The sequence below is a fragment of the Polypterus senegalus genome, chromosome 7 (genome assembly GCF_016835505.1).
Source record: "Polypterus senegalus isolate Bchr_013 chromosome 7, ASM1683550v1, whole genome shotgun sequence".
Taxonomy (NCBI): Eukaryota; Metazoa; Chordata; class Cladistia; order Polypteriformes; family Polypteridae; genus Polypterus; species Polypterus senegalus.
Genome location: NC_053160.1, coordinates 21,756,315 through 21,780,228, shown reverse-complemented (window position 1 = coordinate 21,780,228; position 23,914 = coordinate 21,756,315). Strand labels below are relative to the sequence as shown.

The following is a 23,914-nucleotide window of genomic DNA, read 5'->3' as shown; positions in this document are numbered from 1 at the left end:
ACAATAATCTATGCAGGATGTGATAAAAGCATTGACAAGTTTCTCAGCATTAGAAAAGGAGAGGTAGGAGCCAACATGCGTGATATGTTATGGAGGTGAAAGTAAGAAAGTTTCTTAATGTGATTTATATGTGATTTATAAGAAAGGGAAGAATAAAAAATGACACCGAGATACTTTGCAGTAGAGGCAGGTCTGATGAGATCACCGCCAAGATGGACTGGAAAGGAGCTCATTTTATTAAGTTACACTTTATTCCCAATTTGCAGGAGTTCAGTTTTGTTGCAATTTAAATTTAAAGAGTTCTGTGACATCCAGGTTTAATTTCACAGGGGCAAGTTGTGAGCTGAGAAAACTCTTGATGAATTTCCACTTTTGACATTGAAATAGAGTTGAGTGTCAACTGCATAAAAATGATAACCCAGTCCAAAGCTATGAATAATATGGCCAAGGGAAAGCATATAAATACAGAAGAGAAGAGGACCGAGGATAGAGCCCTGAGGAACTCCTTGTGTGAATGGCGCTCAGTTTGATCTGATGTTGCCAAGACTAACAAAAATAAACGCAGTCAGAGAGCAAGCCTGGCTTCTGGAGCCATGAGACACCAGGGTTAACATATCCCAGACACCCATCCGTCCAGGTTTAACACAGTATCTATTTGCACTTGCTAGCCATTCTAACCTGCATGCCTTTGGGAGGAAAACCAGAGAAACAAAATGCACACTCATAATTTGCAAATGTCCCAAAGACACTGCAAGGGCATGTCCCCTTGAGCCATGAAGCAGCACAGCTATTTAAAATTGGTATTTATAAAAACAGCATTAGCATTACTCAGAATCAATACAGATGTATATAGCATAGTATAAATTCAAGTTTATTGTTGTATTTACACAGTACAGTGAAACTGTTACATTCATGAGGCAGTCTTGTGACAGTAATGCAGTGCCAACAGCAGTCAATCAATACAAGCAAAGGCAGTGAATATTGCATCCTACTTTAAATGCAGTTTCATTTATTCTTCTTAGCTGTCATCTTATTAGTCATTGTTTCTGCACAATATTAAACAGAAACAGTAAAATGCAAAGTAGATAGATAACCCTTTATTTGTCTCCAGGGGATTTGACTTTTTACAGAAGCTTAAAAAATAAAAATTACATATTTATGACAAACAACAAACCCCCTCCTAAATATACAGTGCATCCGGAAAGTATTCACAGCACATCACTTTTTCCACATTTTGTTATTTTACAGCCTTATTCCAAAATGGATTAAATTCCTTTTTTTCCTCAAAATTCTACACACAACACCCCATAATGACATAAAAAAAGTTTACTTGAGGTTTTTGCAAATTTATTAAAAATAAAAAAAAAAATTAAAAAAGCTAGAGTAGTTACAGTGAGGCATTATATAGCAGTATTGTCATAAATTCAGTACATAGAGATAAGTAAAATATTTAGCATTTTTATTTTTTAAGAATTTACACACACACACACACACACAAGTAATGCTTTTTGAAGTATCCTAAGCAATTACTTTCTTTAGTGGACTGGGAATCATAGAGATTGAACAAGATTTTTTTTATTTTACTTTACACGTAAGATGCTTTTTTTTTCTCATTAGAGGATACAACTTTTTCAGTCGATAAATGAGATTAGGCTTACTCAGTGGTTTAAAGTTAATGAAATGATTAAGTTGCAGTGATAACTTAAGGGTACTGACCAAATATCCAAGTGTTTATTTTAAAGAACTCCTTTGCCCTTTTCAATTTTGCTTTTGAGCCAAGGAGGCTATCGCAACTACGTCAAGGGTAAAACCCACTCGGCCACAAAAGTTTTGGGATGTGTGAAGAAAACTGAAAAAAGCCCATGGTGAAACTGAGATAACTTGCAAGCCCCACACAAAAGTGATTTGTTTTAAACCAGGTCCTTAAGGGTTTGAGGCAGTGATGCTTACTGGTATGCTTTTCAGACAATCATGGATGATTAGGTCAATTTAATTTCTAATTAGTTCACATCTTGGTGGTTAGGATTAGAGTTGGGCACAGATTTAAAAATGTAACGCACTAACTAAAATACAACCTATATGAATACATATAGTATATCTCTATTTACTGATTTTTGTAGATTTATAAACCTAAAATTTTCTTGTCATTCTACTTTATGGATCCACATTTTATTATGCCTAAGTAAGATATGTTCCCCCTGACAACACAATAATGGAAAAAAAAAATATATTTAATAGAAGTCCTGGAGAACTTAAACCACTACCGACTCCCTGGTCTTGAGAAAAGGCAAATCGTTGCACTCCTATGCCCCACAGTTAGTTATAGTATCTGAATTTGATTGCCATGTTATTCAGATTTTGCTGATTTGTGATCATGAATTTTCTTTTCTGTATAGTGCAATTTCTACCTTGATAGCTTGTTTTTTAATGTCTGTGACATTTAATGGTTACATAACATATAATACACAAACACAGTTAATCATTTTATGGCCATGGGGGCTGAGCCTAATATGGCAGCCCTGGATGGAAGGCAGTAAACATCTGTAGACCTTCTTAGGTCCATCGTAGAGCCCACTAATGCATGTACCCACACTTGCACTCTGTAAGGGTCAGTTTTGGAAATGCCAAACAACCTAACCATCATGTATTTTGACCGTCTTTAATGTCTTTGCTAGTGGGATTCATAGAGTCAGTATTTCCACATGTACAGGGTACAGTGAAATTTTTACTTGTATGTGCAAATCAATAAGTAGTCTTGCAGGGCCAGATGTGTAATATTTATGTCTGGAGACAACCATGAGTGAATGTGTTAGTAACAATTAGACAGCTCATAGAGTGTCATATGTACAGTATAAACCGATGCAGCACCTCATGAAGGTGGTGTTAAAAGTAAGGGCAGTGAGTTTGAATTACAAAGAGCTGCTCTGACAGAAAGCAAGCTTCTGATTATGGTAAACTGTTTACAGCCAAAAAGTTTTGATTAATCAGAATTCTATTAAACATATAAATACATTCACCTAAAGGATTATTAGGAACACCATACTAATACGGTGTTTGACCCCCTTTCGCCTTCAGAACTGCCTTAATTCTACGTGGCATTGATTCAACAAGGTGCTGAAAGCATTCTTTAGAAATGTTGGCCCATATTGATAGGATAGCATCTTGCAGTTGATGGAGATTTGTGGGTTGCACATCCAGGACACAAAGCTCCCGTTCCACCACATGCCAAAGATGCTCTATTGGGTTGAGATCTGGTGACTGTGGGGGCCATTTTAGTACAGTGAACTCATTGTCATGTTCAAGAAACCAATTTGAAATGATTCGAGCTTTGTGACATGGTGCATTATCCTGCTGGAAGTAGCCATCAGAGGATGGGTACATGGTGGTCATGACATGGTCAGAAACAATGCTCAGGTAGCCGGTGGCATTTAAATGATGCCCAATTGGCACTAAGGGGCCTAAAGTGTGCCAAGAAAACATCCCCCATACCATTACACCACCACCACCAGCCTGCACAGTGGTAACAAGGCATGATGGATCCATGTTCTCATTCTGTTTACGCCAAATTCTGACTCTACCATTTGAATGTCTCAACAGAAATCGAGACTCATCAGACCAGGCAACATTCTTCCAGTCTTCAACTGTCCAATTTTGGTGAGCTCATGCAAATTGTAGCCCCTTTTTCCTATTTGTAGTGGAGATGAGTGGTACCCTGTGGGGTCTTCTGCTGTTGTAGCCCATCCGCCTCAAGGTTGTGCGTGTTGTAGCTTCACAAATGCTTTGCTGCATACCTCGGTTGTAACGAGTGGTTATTTCAGTCAAAGTTGCTCTTCTATCAGCTTGAATCAGTCGGCCCATTCTCCTCTGACCTCTAGCATCAACAAAGCATTTTCCACAGGACTGCCGCATACTGGATGTTTTTCCCTTTTCACACCATTCTTTGTAAACCCTAGAAATGGTTGTGTGTGAAAATCCCAGTAACTGAGCAGATTGTGAAATACTCAGACCGGCCCGTCTGGCACCAACAACCATGCCACGCTCAAAATTGCTTAAATCATCTTTCTTTCCCATTCTGACATTCAGTTTGGAGTTCAGGAGATTGTCTTGACCAGGACCACATCCCTAAATGCAGTGAAGCAACTGCCATGTGATTGGTTGATTAGATAATTGCATTCATGAGAAATTGAACAGGTGTTCCTAATAATCCTTTAGGTGAGTGTATGTATTACTGTGTGTGGAGAGAACATTACATGTGCTAAAAATAATCAGATTATTCATTCTCATTCAAAGACATCAAGAGACTAGTGGTTAAAAGTTAACAATATATTGTCATAAGTTCTGTTTATATTGGTGGAATCCTGTTGTAAAGAAATTCATGGGACCATAAAAATATTTTGTTTGTAATAGAAATTTTGTTAAAATAAATATGGGAAAATACATATACTGTTGTAACCGGGGTTGCTGGCTATTCGCCATCTGTGATGGCAGCAGCACAAAGACAGCTCCGTAGCTGAGGGCAGAGTAAATGATCGTCCTCTGCAGAATCAGACTTACTGCGTAACATGCTTATTGCACAATGTTTAGAACACTTAGCACCAGGCTTTGACCTGCTCTTCCTTACACTGTCCTGGGGCCTCATGTATAAACGGTGCGTATGCACAGAAATGTTGTGTAAGAACTTTTCCACGTTCAAATCGCGATGTATAAAACCTACACTTGGCGTAAAGCCACGCACTTTTCCACGTTACCTCATACCTTGTCATACGCAAGTTCTCCGCTCGGTTTTGCAGACTGGCGGCACCCAGCGTCAAAGCAGTGCCAGTGTTCCTGTGTGGTTACTCTTTTATTTTCCTGATGCTCCTTTATAAATAGGCCTACACTGAAACTGATTGTAATTAACTTGTGACAATATAATGGTCCAGGGAATAGCCACAGTATTCCAAATACCATAATTGCTTTAGCTTTGTTACTCTAACTGCACCTTATTCTTCTTTCAGCTGCTCGTGTTAGGTGTTGCCATAGCGGATCATCTTTTTCCATATTACTCTCACTGCACAACTCAGAGTATTTATATCATTGTATCTGAGTGTGAATCACAGCAGCAGCTGATCGGAAAGAGAATTATCGGGATACAGTATCAAGCCCACGCTGTCTCAGCCATGGCAAAACGTTTCAAAGCCTTTCCTGTATGGACCTCGCAGTTCAGAAACAGTTTCATCCCAAGAACTTTAAATGAGCTCAATCAATTGCTCCTTGTTGAACTGTTTGTACTTATAAGTACAATTACCTCACTGTAAACTTGCACTACAGGTTGTGCAATATTATAACTACTGTTATAATACTGCACAACCTGAGCCACTTTATAAAGCGCATATTTACATATGATAACGATATCATTTTTAAGATGAAATGCTGCAAAATATGTTTATTATATTATACAGATAAATCTTTAACTTCATTTAAATAATCCATATTCTTCACTGTGACTGGCGTGAAGCATAGAATAATTAAACATGTACTACGAAGATAGTTCAATGTTCCTAAAACGTTTTGAAGAATCGGCGCTCTAAGCTTACAGATGGCTTGACATCTATTACAGCGCTGATTGTGTGGTGATCGGTTACTTGGAAAAAGAAAAGCAAGGGCTGCAGTGGCGGCTACGCCAATATATATTGAATATAAATCAGAAAGAGAAAATAACGACACAGCTAAAAATGCAGTGGCTAATTTCAACAATCCTCCGTGCTTTTCACAGAAGGCTGAGCTTAAGGGCGATTTATATTGATTTGCATATTCAAAGAGGCGTAATTCTGGGAGGAGTTGGGGCATTACATAAAGCGCGTGCACGAGCGTTAAGTTTTCACGCTGACCGGGATTTATGTAGCGGAAGAAAGTGGAAGTTGGAGTACGCACAGATTCCTGCATCTGGATTTTTCTGTGCGTAAGCACATTTCGGCTTTTGTGCTTACCCCATGTTATAGTGCGAATTCTATGCACGGCGTTATACATGAGACCCCTGGTATGTTACAGAGGTGATTCTGAGCTGCTGGTGTTCTTCTAATGTGAAGATGGGAGATAAAGCGGGATGATTACCACTGTGCCCTGTCTTGTGTACTTGAATTTGAGAAGTGAACAATACACACGATAATCTCACGCAACTCGGCTACCCACACGGACACTCTGTGGAGCACTGACTCAGAGTTCGGTTATACCTGTATTATCTCAAGCTTACAGTGTTGCCAAGACTGTCCAAGATGAAGTTTTGCTACAGACTGTCACTTTCTTTTGGTCTAAAAAGAAAGAGATCGTATGTTGCAGGGTTCCTGAGACTTGGTGAAAATGTAGGCATTAAGTATTTTTTGTATTGCATTATTATCTTCGGGGTTCATTTTTGATCGAGAAAACATTACTGAAATTTACATCTTCTTAAAACAAAATATGTTAAACATGATATTGTATGAATGTTTGTCTGGTCCAGCAAAAAGTATTTTGTTACTTCGGTATTCACTATAACAGAATTTGACCTGCATAGTGTTAGAGTCGATGCAAGGTTAAAGAATTGGAAGCTATGTTTGTGAAAATTTGAATTTCAAAATATGCACTCGAAATAAATAGTGTGTCACACCCTTTTAAAAGGAGGTGAAAAAGACTGCCATTAAGAGGGTTGATATGAAGAACTGCAGGAGGTTCAGCTTTCAACAGACAGGCTTGCTCTTTGTCTGCGTTTATTTTCCTCCTAATGACTTACAAAACACATGAATCAATAAATTTACCTAACAACACTGACACAACTCCTGCATACCTGCACATTTAAACTAATAACTAAATAATTACAGTCTAATTGAAAATGCAAACATGCCATGTCACAATATAGCCGCTGCATTTTAACATGTTGTATATCCATAGATCACAATACTTATCTAAACTTTGTTGTTGATTTGCCAAATATAGATGAAATAGCTAAAATAACAGAAAGACATTGTAGCAGTTAGAAGCACTTTTCAGATCCATGGGGCTAAATATTCGATGTTTATGTGTCTTTACAATGTATAAATTAATACTGTATCGGCCCGAATTTAACGCAGCCCCCAATTTTTTCATGAAGATTTTAGAAAGAAAAAAATCAGAAATTAATGCGATCCATTCATTTTTCATAAAATAATTCAAAGAAAATAAAATTAAATCAGATAATCATTTATTTAGTAGGTAATATGACAAGTTACCTTCATGTCAATAAAATTAAGTAGTAATTTAGAGTTAAATCTTTCTCCAGAGACGGACGTTTACTTCTGGAACTCCGTATTTCCTTGAAGCTCTCATGTTGTTCATTCCCTCTGCCTCGTTTGCAACCATAATCTTAAAATTCATATCGTAGGTTCTCCTGGTATCTTTATTTGTCTCTTTGATGGGCCTTTTTTCTCAACACTACTATTATAACTCGTGCTCATTTTTTATGGGCAATAAAGAACCCGCCGTTAGAGCAAACATGTAAATTACTACTATAACAGTTGCAAGAGACGTAGACTACACTTACCTGTGAATCATAGACACAATCACCACTTGCTGGCGTACGGCAGATGCACCCCAGAATCGAAATGCTCGAAACCAGCGATTCCACTGGAGCTAGAAACTCTCGTGCAGTCTCGTGTACTCGAACTGATCTGAACTATACCACGCGTGACCAACACGCAAGTCTGTCGGAGGCATAGTCGTTCTAATAAGAAGAGTTGTTACATTGAATTGCCTAGTCCTCGAATTTAACGCGAGTCCACTTTTGAATGGGAAATATTTAGTCAAAAAAGGTTGCGTTGTTTTCGGGCCAATACAGTAACAACAATAACATTTATTTATATAGCACATTTTCATACAAACAGTAGCTCAAAGTGCTTTACTTATTAAAGAATAGAAAAATGAAAGACACAATTATAAAACAAAATAAATCAACATCGAATAAGAGTAAGGTTCAATGGCCAGGGGGGACTGGTAATTAAGGTTCAGTTGAATTATGCTACTGAGCTCTTGAATTGATAATGGAAATTTTAGCTTTTTATTTTCTCTGTGTCAAGTCTTTTGTTCAGTTCCTTTTATTCTTGCCATGAAACATGGTTGTTTAAAGTGTATAGACTTTTTTCAGGTGGAAACCGTGTTGGCAGAGCCTTTTTAATGGCAGATTTCGCTTCTATTCACAACAATTTTTGGGTTGTCCCCAGGCATGTGTTCTCGTTTAAGAAACATGTCTGACCCTGCAAGACTAATCGGTAAGGAACATGTTGTCACTCTGACATTATAATCGGCAAGTATTACTACCTTAATTCAGAACTTCCTTCTTCAACGCAACTCAACTTTTATTGTTATTCATCCACATACATAGTATATGGTTGAACAAAATTTCATTCTTTCCAGTCCCCATGCATAGGCAAAACAAAAGACATTTAATATTCACTATAACATTACCAAAACCAGCGCAACAATACAATGTAACACAACAAAAGCTGCAGGACTATACAGCTCAGACAATGCTCAATATCCATAGTAAAGTGCAGAGTGTTAGGTGACAGTACATAATTGGGGAAATTTTATAGGAATATGGTACTGCGGGACCTGTGGGAGTTCAGATGTCTGACAGCTTGGGTAAAGAAGCTGTTATAAGACTTGGCAGTGCTGGTCCTAATGCTTCAGTATCTTCTACCTAATGGCAGTAGGTCAGACAGTATGTGTGATGGGTGAGAGATGAGACGTCTTCCTCAAAGGCAGAGGCTTTGCGCAGACAGTGTGTCTGAAAAATGTCCTGGATCAAGGAGAGGGAAACACATATGATCCTCTCAGCTGTCCTTAATATGTACTGCAGAATCTGGCGGTCATGTGCTTTGCTGTTCCCAAACTACACAGTGATACAGCATGTCAGGACACTCTCCACAGTACCTCTGTAAAAGATGGTAAGAATAGGTTGTGGCAAACTGGTTTGCTTCAGTCCCCATGGAAGAAAAAGGCATTGTTGTGCCTTCTTGACAACAGTGTTGGTGTTCTTCCTTTCCTCAAAACTTCTGTCTTATTTACTGTTCAGTTTCTGCTGTTTTGCACAATTCTGTAACAGAAACCAACTTGAACTTTGCACTGAATTAAGGTTTATTGGGAAATGACATCCCTTACCTTTGTACAGATTAAACATGTTATAATTGTTTGAGTTTAGTCTACTACAGATATTTGGATGAATACTTTTGTCTTTAATGTGTCAGTTGTTATCAGTGATACACCTTCAGTTTCTGTCCGGTCTTGCCTGTTGTTTTTTCTTAAAGAGTATTGTGCCCTGTTCATAAACTTTCTTATTTAATCAGCTCTCAATGTATAACAATCTGCATATATCAGGCATTTCTGCGCAGTGCTTTTATTATGTATTATGAATTAGTATATCAGAGAAGTTTTATAGTTTACATAGTGATTTGGAAAAGTTTGCTTTTAACTACCAAAGATTTTAGCTACTTCCTAAAAAGTACAGTTATTTAAAAAATTGCAGTTTCACTAATCATATCGAGTAAAAAATGGTGTTTATTATGTTAATGCTTTGTACTTAATCATTATGTTTTTGACAATTGCATATGAGTTTAATCAACATGTATATAAAATATAAACTGCTTTTGTATTGTTTTGTTGTGAAATAGCCAAGAAAACAAAGAAGCGCCTCTGCTGAATCACCATGTCTGTATGGAGTTCAAGAAAGACAAGTAATCAGCAAAGAAGTCTAATCCATGTCCACCATGTCTGAAACAGTTGTCATGCTGACAAGGTCAAATGCAGGACTACAAGCAGTATAAACAGACTGTTTCTCAGATGCTAATCTTGCATAGTAAGAGACATAGCATGAAGAAAGTAACATTCTCACAGATGCAGGATGATTTTGTACCTGGCAGAAAAATGACTGCAAAGCACATATAGGTCCATCAGAAGGACCAGGCTTAACTGCCTGCACTGCCATCAAACCTGATAGGAAGAAATGTTGATTGTTGATAGCTTTACATTAAGAGACAAAGTGCAGCAGAAAAAACATCATATAACTTTAAAGAAATTAATCTGAAAGTCATAAAGAACATTTACATCTGTGAACCCTGAAAAAATGGCTGAGGCTGTAAGATCAAAGAAACAGAAGAGTAAACAGAGTGGAAAATCCCAGGTAAGGCAAATGGGTATGCTTCAAGAATTTTTAAAACTTGCTTTTCTACTTTTACTTTTTTAATGTTCAAAAACATTTTTCAACCTTTTTGAAGCCACTTGCTAGGCAGTTTACAAAAATAGATTTTAAAAAATGGACAGAAAAGCATAATTATGGATGTTTTCAGTATTTTAAAAAGACGTATTTAAAATGTATTAAATTGACTTATAATGGAACTTTCTTGTTTAGAAGAGTTTTGAGTACAAGTTTTCTGCTGTAGTCATATTTCAGCCTACTATTTTATGTGGACTGACATGTTCTTTCTGGAATATATGCATTAACCTAGGGTTTGCCATGGTAGCTTAAATCATGTAATGATTTTTATTTTAAATCAGCCCTAGTCCTAACAAGGATGTCAGAGATAAAGTGTAGAAGTTTGAGATCAGGAGTTAAGATTGCAAACATTAATGCTGAGATCTGCATTGATTACTTAGATTTCAACCTGTGTTGGACGGGTAGAACTGCTAGTTAAATTTTAAATACTTTCAGTTTCATAGTGCATTGTCCATAAAATTTTAAATGTTTAAAATTTCAAAAGCATTAGAAATTCTACTTTAGCATTTAAAGGCAAAGCTGCCAAAATTGTTGTCAACATTGTTCTAGTATAAGTAGCAGAAAGGCATTTTTGCTGGAGCTTAATTAGCAGAAATACAATTATTATGGGCCATTTTGGCGTTATATGTTTATGTATTTCAAAGTGCTTAAAGTAAATTAAAAGCTATAACATTTTTTCAGTGTTATTGTGTGGTAAAGGTAAACCCGTTAAAAAATGTTTTAGGAATTATTTTTAGGTATAGTAATCCCTCCTCGATTGCGGGGGTTGCGTTCCAGAACCCCCCACGATAGATGAAAATCCGCGAAGTAGAAACCATATGTTTGTATAGTTATTTTTATATATTTTAAGCCCTTATAAACTCTCCCACACTGTTAACATTATTAGAGCCCTCTAGACGTGAAATAACACCCTTTAGTCAAAAGTTTAAACTGTGCTTCATGACAAGACAGAGATGACAGTTCTTTCTCACAATTAAAAGAATGCAAACATATCTTCTCTTCAAAGGAGTGCCGTCAGGAGCAGAGAATGTCAGAGAGAGACAGTGTGAGATAAAAGCAAACAATCAAAAAATCAATACGTGCTTTTAAGTATGCCGGGATAAAGCTGCATTTTGTAGAGGAGCGTCCGTATCCTCTGGGCAAACCGCCTCTGTGCAAACAGCCCCTCTGTTCACAACCTCACGTCAGGCGCAGAGAATGTCAGAGAGGGTGAGAAAGACCGAGAAAAGCAAACAATCGAGCACCGCGTGGGAAGCATATCGTATATCATTGAGTTTTATTTAATATGTAATACATGCTCTGATTGGGTAGCTTCTAAGTCATCCGCCAATAGCATCCCTTGTATGAAATCAACTGGGCAAAAAAACTGAGGAAGCATGTACCATAAATTAAAAGACCCATTGTCTGCAGAAATCCGCAAACCAGCAAAAAATCCGTGATATATATTTAGATATGCTTACATTTAAAATCTGCGATAGAGTGAAGCCGCAAAGTCGAAGCGTGATATAGCGAGGGATTACTGTACTTTTATTTTGTTTTTGTTTTTTTACTTGTAAAAATGCTCCCAGTGCCTAATGTGGTCATTTCAGCAGGACATTGCTATACTAATAGGGCTGGGCAATATATTGGAGTTTCGCTATTTAATAAAAATCAATATGCAAAATCCAATACTTTAATGTTCAACACTTTTATTTAAATTTCAGCAACTCCTGCTAAATGTTAGAAAGAACTCTGAAGATTGCCTGGATTTTTTTTTAAGTGTGTCTATGTTGACTCTGCTCTTGTAACCACACAGTATTGAGCAAGAAAAAAAACTGAGCATGGCTCAGAAAAGGAAGCGTTTAAAACAGGTTGAATTAGTGCTACTGTTTGTAAATGGTTTGGCTTTCCCAGGATAACAGTTCAAGCAGTACAGCACCTAAAGATAAAATATATTACAGCATATGGGAAGGCCATTCTGACATGTGCAGCGTTTCCCTGACAAAACACGTCCCTGCTAAGGAAATTTCCATAAAATGTATAATGTTCCAATGCATAGCATATGAGTGGATGAACAGCGGATGGATTGGAGATTTAAGAACTGCAGTGACTATTGCATTTCAAAAAATAGTTTCTGTTGCTAATCTTGCATATTGTTAACGTAAGAAAATATAACTTGTTTATGGTATCTATGGTGCTGGTCTTCAGTCTTTAGGGTGTTTTGAGAATGTATTGAGATATATCAAAGTTTTATTCATTATAATCACAATATGAATTTAAATAAATATTGTGCAGACCTTTGTACTAATGGTCTTTGTATGCAGTGCACTGAGCTTAGATCCTTGTAGTTTTATTGCATTCCACCAGACAGTAATGTTGGGTTAATGTTTTGTGTGGTACCTGAAATACACTTTCCATTCATCCATCCATCCATTATCCAACCCGCTATATCCTAACTACAGGGTCACGGGGGTCTGCTGGAGCCAATCCCAGCCAACACAGGGTGCAAGGCAGGAAACAAATCCCGGGCAGGGTGCCAGCCCACCGCAGGACACGCACACAAACCCACACACTAGGGACAATTTAGGATCGCCAATACACCTAACCTGCATGTCTTTGGACTGTGGGTGGAAACTGGAGTACTCAGAGGAAACCCATGCAGACATGGGGAGAACATGCAAAATCCACGCAGGGAGGACCCTGGAAGCGAACCCAGATCTCCTTACTGCGAGGCAGCTGCGCTACTACTGCACCACCGTGCTGCCCACTTTCCATTCAACCTAAAATTCTACAAGAGGTGAAAAAATGAATGATGATAAAGTAAAGAAGATTTTGCAAACTTTCCTATTGAGGCTATTAAGATACAGATGTATAAATGTACAACTGAGACTATAACATAATAAAGGCAAATATAAATTTAAAAAAATAGATTCTATTCCTGGTGATAGTGAAGCATGCAAAAGTGATGATTTTACATAAACAGTAAACTCTGAAGCCACTGGTGAGTGTATGGTATAACAAGTGTATTGGGTTACTTTCAGCACTACCATTCACTGATCCCCAGAGTACACAGCAGATTTATCATGTTTGACGTGACGACACATTAGATGTAATTGTGACTGAGAACAACCCATACACATAGCAACTTGTCCCTGACCACTGAAATCTAATGCTCATTTATGAACTGCTGGGTTTCATTGTCCTTATTGTACAGTATATAATAATTCAAAAGCCAGATGCTGAAATGTATGGACAAACAAAAACATTATGGATTATCCAAGTGAAAAGCTTGTTTGCATTTTGATGATAGCAGTTACTTTTCACTTTACACAGTAGTGAATTCTTTTTTGAAAATAAAACCATTCTGTACATATTCCTGAGCAGAACGTTGAGGTGGACAAATCAAAAGGTTTTGAAAGGTTGTTTAAACAATGAAGCAATACAATCTGCACCTCCTAGAATTGCAGAGCTGCCCATACTACTACTACTGAATAACGTGTATATATAATATTCGTATAGCTGGGCATAGGTGTCCATATTTAGGGCTCCATTAGAAGCAAAGTATCACAGAGTTTTTTTTTTTAATGAGAAAACATTAAGTATAAATACTATAAGTAGGCAACTAAAAGTATTACTTTTACATCTTTTGATCCATAAATGTTGAAATGCTATATGTCAGGGGTGGTCAGCTCCAATACTGGAGAGCCACAGTTGCTACAGGTTTTCATTCCAACCATTTTCTTAATTAGTGACTAGTTTTTTGCTACTAATTAATGTCATTTCACTTATTTACTATTTTAGACTTGGACCTTTTAAATCAAGGCTGAGCAACATCAGTCCTGGAGGGCTGCATTGGCTGCAGGTTTTTGTTCCAACCCAATTGCTTCATAAGAAATCATTAATTGTTGATGAAGCACTTATTGCCCAAGTGACATTTTTCTGCTTCATTTTAGATGTCTCAGTTATTAAGATTTTGAACACTAAATTGCTTATTTTAGTTTTAAACAGTTGTATTAATTGTTTTAAATGCTCCTTTTTAGAAATATAAAGCAAACGACAAAGGAACCAGCAACCTCTGGTAGACGCTATGCCCTCAGTTAGGTGCCAAAGGTCAATCATATCAAGGACAAACAGACACAAGGACAGTGTCTTTCCAGGAGCCGTAACTACATTGAATCTCAACAATCACTGACCATCTCCCTCTGCGTCTCTGTCTCTCTCTCTTTTCTCTTTCCTCCCCTCCTCACTTTTTTTTAGATGTGCAATAATCCTTTCTGAAATAATCACAGTCCTGCTCAATATTTGCTCTATCTGTCCTATGTGCAATATCTACATTATTAGTATTCTTTGTGTAATGTTCATATCATTGGTAATTCAGTTTTTGTTACCTGCATGATCGGTAATATTCTTGTTTTGTAATACCACATCAGTTGCCTAGAAATTAGCAACTTTTAATTTGCATTACTTTATTTTCTTTTATCTAGTGGTTTTATATGTAACATTTTAATGTTGTTTAAATATTGATCTGTTTTTTTCATTGTGTTTGAAAGGAGTAGCTGTTCTGTAATTTTGCTATTATGGAAAGTAGCCATAGACACAAAGTCCCGGAACACACACGTTTATTTACAATAAAGTCCACACCCAACACAGTGCCTGGCACCAAACACCCTCGTGTCAGTCCCTTTCTCTTCCACTCTCCGGACTGCTTCTGCCACTTTTCCACTTCTCCTCCCGAGCATTGCCTTCTTCCTCCCGACTCTGGCTCTCTCACTCAAGGGAGGTGGCCACTTTTATAATCACCAACCTGGTGTGGCAGAAGTGCTGCATGAGCACCCAGAAGCACTCTGAGTGTCTCTGGAATTCCTTCCCCCAGCACCCAAAGGTGTGGTGGAAGTGCTGGCCTCCAGGGCTCCCCAACTGTCCGGGCGCCCCCTAGCAGTGGCCCACCTGTGGTCCAGTGGAGGTATTGTCCCTCTCCCGGTCCTTCCAGGAGTCCCAGCTGGACATGGGTCCCATCCGTCCACCACACTATACATGTTATAATGACAATAAAGGCATCTAATTTTAATTCTACATCTAGCTTGTCTCCATGTCCACTGTGTAAGTAAAAAAAAAAAACTGCTTTAAGAATGAATTGACATGGTAGAGTTAAAACACTAACAAGCCATGAAATTAAATAAGATCTGTTATTGGTGAGGATTGGCATCAATCGGGTTGGAACAAAAATCTGCATCCACTGCGGCTCTCCAAATCAGAGTTGGTCATGCCTGCTTTATCTTCAATTTTAGAAAGCAATGGAATGGGAGACGTTTTGTTTCATACAAATGATGATATTTCTTCAATAGAATATATTTTTAAAAAATTGCCCACCAAAATTGAAAGAGGATTTTGGAAAAAGTTGTGTTGCAAGTGTGAATGCTTTCTTTACTAGGCTGTATTATAGGACTAGGATTGATCGCCTCTGCTGGGGCTGTACTCAGTCAGTCTAGATGGAAGTTTTCTTTGGTTTGTCTTTATATCTTTTTTCTTCATGTTCGTACAGATGTTTGTGTGTGCGTGTGTGTGTGTGTGTGTGTGTATATATACAGTATGTATATTGTAAAATTCTGTGTCGTCTTAATGGGATATGCAATATAAGTTTATTTCTTGTTCAGCTCTTATTTTTTTATCTTCCACAATAAAGATATTTTGAATATTAATTAGATCAAATGACTTGGTTCATCCTTTTTAAAAACAACTTAAAACGCATTTGTTCAAGATGGCATTTAACCTATCCTGATATTCTGAGCCTTTCTTTCACTTTACAGTTTTGTTACGTTGCGGGGCCCAGGATGATTTACATTTGTATCCGGGGCTGTGGAGTCGGAGTCGGAGACAATTTTGGGTACCTGGAGTCGGAGTCGGTAAAAAGTTAACCGACTCCGACTCCTACTAAATTTAAATGGGAATTAAAAAAGTAAGTTGAAATGTCCCAATTCACAAACAGTCATAATGAACTACTTCTCTGCTGTAAGAATAAAGCCCAATGCATGCAGTGCATAATGTTACCACAAAACGAACATGTCAAGTAACCATGAAGCATGCTTTTCATTGACTGTATGCGTCACTATATGGGATGTAATGCACAGGTAAGGTGCGGCACCGCTTTCCATTGTGTCGTGTTCCACTGCTACAGGGAACTGTGAACCTAGCCTAAAGCCCACTGATTTTAGATTGCATTTAAAGGGAACCCGAGGTCAGAGGAATATGGAGGCTGCCATATTTATTTCCTTTCCTTTAACTATAACTGTATTCCAAGTTTAATATAGGTTTTCCAGATATTGTTTTTAGTTCATATAGTTAAGCTTTTTTTTTGTTTTAAAAGTTAAAACTACCAAAGAATGTGGTTTGTATTTTTGAACCAATACATTTCCTGTTCCTGATTTTTATGCCTGCTATTACTATCCAGACACTTGTTTAAAAAAAATAAATAAATAAACAAACAAAACCTTGTTTTCATTGGGTTTGTCTTTAATCTGGCATTATAGTAGAGTGTTGGCTTCCTAGCCAGTAGTTCTGTGGTGAAATGACATGTATTTTGCCTTCCTTTCCTTCAATGGATGTAGAAAATACATTAGCATAGTATATACATACAGAGGAGTCGGAGTCGGAAGATTTAGAAACTGAGGAGTCGGAGCATTTATCTACCGACTCCACAGCCCTGTTTGTATCACAAATTATGTTGTTTTTTCAGGGTTTTCTTGTAGTGTTTGTATTTTATTCTGGTTTATTGTCAGTTCCAGCCTCCTTTTCCTGTGCTGTTTCCTTGCTCCTTTTATAGAATCACATTTTAAATTAAAACACTGAGTATTAAGTGAGTAGAAAGTATTAAGAGAAAACCTACACAAACAAGGTAATGAAACAATATTAGTCATGTTTATATAAGTGAACTCTATTTTAAATAGAAAAGGCTTATGTTATATATATATTTTTTTGATAAAGTATGTGCACAAATATTTATTTTTATACAATAAAGTCTTGATTGGTATGACCTAAATTAAAGATGTTTTCTTAGGATTGCTTTCATTGAATCATAATCCATTTACCCGCTAAAGCCAAATTCAGAAGCTAACTCTAGTGTATAGACCTGATTTACCATCCTGGCATATACAGTAAGTCATGACAATTTTGTATATGTGGCAAGCAGGGTTCGGGTATTGCTTTCTAAATTCCATAGTTTTATTAACAAGTTTTGTTATAATTGGAATATACATTCATTCATACCGCCTTACTTATTTGTTTACTGACATAATATATCTACTGTGTATGTTGCAATGTAAAATTACATTAGGGGAATTAAATAATCAGAAAAAAAGTTTTATAACTGCTGTAAGAGATCAGCCTCGGAACTAGCAGACACGGACTCCAGATGTCTTCAAAACACGCACCCTTAATTTTGTGACACACACAACAACACAGAGTGCCCAGATCACCATGCTATACTTAGTCCTTCACTTCAGGCCACCTCCACTCCTCCTCATAAGCTCCGTCCTCTTCCACCTGACTCCGGCTCCTTGAATGGTGGCTGCAGGCTCCTCTTCTAGCCCGCCCGGAAGTGCTTCAGGTGGTAATTAGGCTGCACTTCTGGGTGTGGCTGCATCACAGCCCAAATGGACCCATTAAGTTGTTCCACTCCCCCTGGCAGTGGCCACTGAGCCCAAAAGGCATGAGCTCCGGTGTTCCACGATTGTGGCCCCGATACCGGCTGGGGGTGGCTGCTCTCTTGCGCCCAGGGAAGATAGTGCCCCACCGGCATGCCTGGAAGAAGGACGGACCGGGAGAGGGGCAAGATCCCTGGTTGTCTGCCACACTGCATGTCGCAAAATCAGAATAAAAAAATCAAATAATAAAAAAAAAATGTAATGCATGCAAGGCACCTTGCATTTTTTTCAGAATAAATATTTATAAACTAAAATGATAAAATTGAAATTTTCAAAATAAACAATTGCTTTCAATACAAAAACAGTTGTGCATCATAAGATAGCACTCCAAAAAGTGAGTTATTGCAAGTACTGTTTGGTATAAAGGGAACCTATTCTAGTTTAAACTGAAAAAACTCTGTCCCAATAATGCTTATAAGATGGCAACATTACAAATAATAAAAGGAGTAAACCAGTGTTTAAATTAAAAAGATAGAATGTGCATTTTAACTTTTTCAACTTTAAAAGCACAAAGCTCACACTTTGGATTCAACCTAAAATTTGCAAAAGTCTTTCAGAGGCCTAAATGTGTATGCCAAATGCTGCCTTGCTGCTCTTTAGTGTAGTGTAGATTGTAGTTAGTAGTTTAAATTTTCCCCAAGACTAGCAAGTGCAATTTGTACCACAGACAAATGCACAGACATTTTTTACAAAAATGCTCAAAACATACTGTAGGTATGTTAAAAAGTATTTATTTATTCATAGAATAATGAAAATCAAATGAAAATAATACTTCCTCCATGTGTGAAATTTTGAAAAAATAAAGATAAATTCTGTATATTAGTAAAAAGGCTGAACACTGTCAATTTAAATGTTCAAATGTATTAGTTTTTTTTTAATAGCACTCTTCACAGGGTTTATAATCTTTACCGTTGAAATACTATTTAAATATAATATAAATACACAATATGAAAATGTTCATGTAATCAAATACAATTTTCTTGCAGTTTTTTCCTGTTAATTCTGCCCTTTTAATTTCTTTTGAAGAGAAATAGACCAGGGATATACTGGACATTTCATACAGTTGTGTACATTTCTCATTTTGTTGACTAGATATCAAAGAGTTTAATTTTTTTTATTTTTATGTATTCCATTAATTAGATTAGAATAACAGCGGAACACAATATTCCTAGCCCTGCATAATGTAACTGATGTTCATGAGGAACCAGAGCCTCCTGAGGATACCTGGAGCACCTGGTACAATGCAAATTAAGCACCACTAGAGCACACAACTACACACACACACTGCCAGTTTAGAATCTATGTTGATCTTACACACACACACATCTCTGGGATTTGGAAGGGAAACCCACACAGATGCAAGATGTCTTTGTGGAGTTTGCATGTTCAATGACTAGGTACATTACAGTATCTAGAAGATGTGTGAGGCAACAGCACTAACTATTTTACCACTGTGCCAACCATAGTAGGATAATTAATTGTTAAAATATTGTACTGCCCCTTTACTAATAAAGATTTGTAATTTTAGTATAAAAGCAATGAAGGAAAGTGCTAAAAGCCACTTTTGTCCTCACTATGGTGGCAGCTTTGAAGACCCATCCTATAACAGATGTACTACTTTAGAAACGTGTACCTATATCATTGCACAGTCATTTTTCCTTGTGTCCAGAGCCCCACTGCCATTTTATGGAATTATTATTGTTGGTTTTTTTTTTTCTAGTTTTTAAAAATAGAAATAATTTGCAAGAATCTAAAGTGCATATATTGATTAATACTAGGTAGGTATAAATGTATGGTGGTGATGATGTGGAGGCATTGCATTCAAGACTTTGAAGTAAAACAGTTCTATATTTATGGCTTTGGAAATGAATTAAAATCGTATTTTTCCATGTCTCTCCACATTAGATCTCCTGATAGTTTGATAAAAATGTCCCTTGGTCCAGTCTGTAGCTGTTTTATAGTATTAGTGTCCAAATCCAAGTTGTGTGTGTGTTTTTTCTTTTTTTTTTGGGTATTCTTTTAGATTACTCTTGCAAGTGGCCAGTTCTGTTTTATTTAATACGTTATTTTTGAAATTAATTAGCTTACTGGTAATTTTACATTTATAGTTCATTTAAAGCATGTACTATTCTTTTTTTTTTTTTTTTTTTAACCCATTAGCACGCAAGGAAGAAATTACCCAAAGAACTGGACAAAGAAATACATTCAAGCTCTTCAGGTACCACTGTGAGTCCTTTTCAGCAAAATGAAGCTGAGGAGTCTCCACAGGATAAAGTAAATTTTAAGGAAAATCTGCAAGATGAGCAAGAGTTTACAGACATACCATTGGGGGATTCGGAGAGTTTATCTGCCAAGGATGAAAAGAATGATCTTTCATCAATGCCTTCATCAGTGATTAAAGATGATAGATTAAAAGACTCTATAATAGTTGCAAGTATGAATGGAGAGGAAAGCACTTCTGCTACCCAACCTGTGTGTCAGGATATAATGTTCATTGAGCAGGGGGGAACTAAAAATGAAGATTCTATTAGTGGACATCTGAATATCAGTGATGTTGAGATAAGCATTTTAGAAGATGAAAAAAGAACTAATGCTATACAAGTACAATTTTCTGAAATTAAGCTTCACCCCCAGAATGTAAAGTGCCAAACTCCCAAAGCAGATTTTGAAGTCAGTAGCAATAGTGCTGTCATCTGCCCTTCTCTGTGTTTCTCTGCATCTGGAAAAACTTTGGCTCAGAAGAATGACTGTGAATCATTGGTGGATCTGAATTTTACTCCTGGGCCTATGTTAGGTTCCATGGAGGTGATCCGATCAAGACAGAAAACTCCAGCTGTTCTGGCATTATCAGAACAGGAGAATACTGCAAGTTTGATTCCTGTTGAGCATGTTAAAGCAGACAAGACGCATCAGAGCCTTTACCCTCAGCTGTCTCACTTACAAACGTCTTGTCGGGCCTTTACTAAAGAACAGTTAAGGTTGTGGGAACCTGGTTCTTGGCTAGAAAATGTAGATCACCATTTGTTGCAGTTCATGGCTCTTGCCCATCAGGAAGGCCATGAACTCTATGAGCTGCTGATGAACTACTGGAGGTGTCGTAAGCAGCTCTGTCAAGCCCAGGCAGAATTGCAAGCAACCAGTTCAGACTGTAAAAGTGCCCAGAATCGCTTGTGGACCTTCCGGGATGAGCAACTTACCCTTCAAGTAAGCTAAGCCTCTTATGTCAAAATATTTATCCCTATCTGATGTAGCATTCTATTGTTTATTCTGTTTCATATTATGAATTACCTCAAAACACTTAACCTATATTAAATACTTTTGTATGAATCAATGCTGAGGACATAAATAATTGAAAAAAACTTCATTTCCAATAGCTTTTTTTGAACTTTACATCATAGTTCATTTCAAACAATAAATATACCATTCGATTGCAAAGGAAGCAAATAAAATGCTGTAATGCTTGATAAAACAGCCAAAACTATATGAAACAAACCATTGTTTGAGTTGGTATTGAATGTACAGTATCTGTCTGTTATTGTTTTTAATTAGTCAGAATAAGAACACAATAGAAAATGGACAATTTACTATGCTGTGCTTTGCTTCAGTTAATTAACATAATAGTTTTTAAAAAATGTAAAAAAGAAACGATGGGTCTTGAAAATTTGTAGATGACTTGAAGTTTTCACTTCCCATGAAGATATTTTTTTTTTCTGCTTCTGTTACCATTCTTTTCTGAGGTGCTCAAAATTTTGGTATTCTAACCATTAGTTTTCAGCTGTCTGCGTGCTTGCTAGATATGGAAAGAAAGGAGTAATCTACCTGTCCAAATATTTTCTCATCCCATTTAGCCCAATTCAGGATGACGTACAGAGTATATATTTGCATCATTTTGTGCAAAACAGGTGCCAAATCTAGAATGGACACAAGTCCAACTCATGGCTTCTCTCACACTTAGTAATTGTGGACCAATTTAGAGTTGACATTTAATGTAACATGTATGTGTTTGGGATAACAACCAGATTGCTGGGAGAAGGAGTCAATATTCTAGACATTGGACACGTTCAGACCTTGTTCATGAAGAATGAATTCATTTGACCCATAACTAACAAATCCTAGTAATGTCCTCTTATCTGCTGCAGGTGAGAAATAATCATCGAAGCTTATTTAACATTTACTTACTGTATTTTTCTGACACCCTTATCCAAAGCGACTTACAACACTTATGATACAATTGTTACATTTCTTTTGGTTTTTGCAATTGGAGCACAGGCAGGTCAAGTGAATTGCTCATGGTCACACAGTGGTGTCAGTGGCAGGATTTGAATCCACAACCTGCTGTTCTCTAGCAGTTAGAAATTCACTGATAACATAATACATGATTTTGCAATTGTTGGTGTTCATTTGTTTCTGAAATAAGACACACGATAAACCACAAAGGCTAGAAACATTTATAACACAAAATTAGATTTTTTTTTTATTTTTATTTTTTTTTGGGGACATCCTACAAAGTCAGCACCTTATATTACACCATTGACGTTTAGGCACAAAACATTTTGATCACCTCTCATAAGCCTGAATTAAATTAAGTACATTGAATTTTGAAAAGATTCTATCCTCTTGAAAGTCTATTCTCTAAAAATGCAAGCAGCTTTTTCTAGTGTTTATTTTTTAGGAACATAATTTGGACAAATACTTTGGCTTTAAATATAAACTGTGAAAGTACCTAGAATGTCAATAAAAAATACTTATTGGAAGAATATGTGAGTTTTTTAAAATCCAGAAAATGGTAATGTCGTTCAAGGGAACTGAATACTTTTGCAAGGTACTGAATATATAAGAATGTAGAAGCTTGGTGACATGTTCTAATATAGTATTATATAGTGTTTAAGTTGGTGCTTATACTGGCCCATATCGCCTCTGGAAATGTGTTCAGTGTATGTTAATAGCCATTGTGTGATTTGATTTTACTAGTCTCACGACTGAGAGATATGCATATAAATGTATTTTTTTGCAGGGTGTGTGTGCTGACCAGGCAAAAGTTTGTGGCTATCATCGTTTTCAGAAAGTGCTGCTTAATGAGTCTGTAGTTTTGGAGATAAAAAAACTTTTTGAAACAAAGGCAGAGTTGCTGCATCAAACTCTTGCTTTGCATTCATACACCGTGGTGCTGTCAAGACTTCAGATAGAGTCTTTTCTGTATCGACTGCTAAACAGCATTCCACCGGCAAGGAAAGTAGCAATAAAAGATTATACTGCAGGTGAGTTTACAAAATGAGAATGATCATATTTTGTTAGAAATTAAATATCTTTGGTAGGATCGTATTAAAATTTTTCAGAAAGTGTTGCTTTTTTTGTAGTATGAGTATCAGTAACGAGAACATTTCACAAGTATTTCCATAAACTTTTATGCCATTTCTCTCTCTTTTTCTCTGTACAATATGTACGTGTGTACACTACTGATAAAAAGTTTTAGAGCACCCCCATTTTTCTAGTTTTTATTGAAATGTAAGCAGTTCAAGTCCAGTGAATAACTTGAGATGGTACAAAGATGAGCAGTAAACTGGCAGAGGTTAAACGAAAAAGTTTAGGTTTCCAAAAAATGAAATAAAATTTTTTTTACAGTTGCACAAATAATGTGCTAGCAACTTGCCACCTGCAGCAATTTAAGTTAATTAAGACTTGACATTTCCTAGTGATGTCCCAATTTTTGTTGTTTACTTACAGAACTTCTGAATCAAAGCTGTCTGGCAACGATATGTGTTGCTATAAAATCGGAAGTCTTATTTGGACAATGTTGCAATCATAATGGTGAAATAAAAGCAATTAACAAAAAAGGATAGCCATACCATTATAAACCTTAAAAGTGTAGGTCATTCCTTTAGAGGAATTGCAAAGAGCTCCAAGGTGTCAGTGAGTACAGTTTTCTATAGCATCAAAAGGATTGTCGAAACTGGAGTAAACTGGCAGGAACAGA

The 23,914-nt window shown here is 36.8% G+C and overlaps 1 protein-coding gene across 1 annotated transcript in view; it reads left to right on the top strand.

Annotated features, from left to right (window-relative positions):
* The window catches only part of epg5 (ectopic P-granules autophagy protein 5 homolog (C. elegans)), a 115,296-nt gene that overhangs the window by 3,067 nt on the left and 88,315 nt on the right, over positions 1–23,914 (top strand). The window contains exons 2-4 of the mRNA XM_039758345.1: positions 9,660–10,168; positions 20,101–21,144; positions 22,955–23,198. Coding sequence (XP_039614279.1) covers positions 10,112–10,168; positions 20,101–21,144; positions 22,955–23,198 — 1,345 coding nt within the window. The 5' untranslated portion in view covers positions 9,660–10,111. The remainder of the gene's footprint in view (positions 1–9,659; positions 10,169–20,100; positions 21,145–22,954; positions 23,199–23,914) is intronic.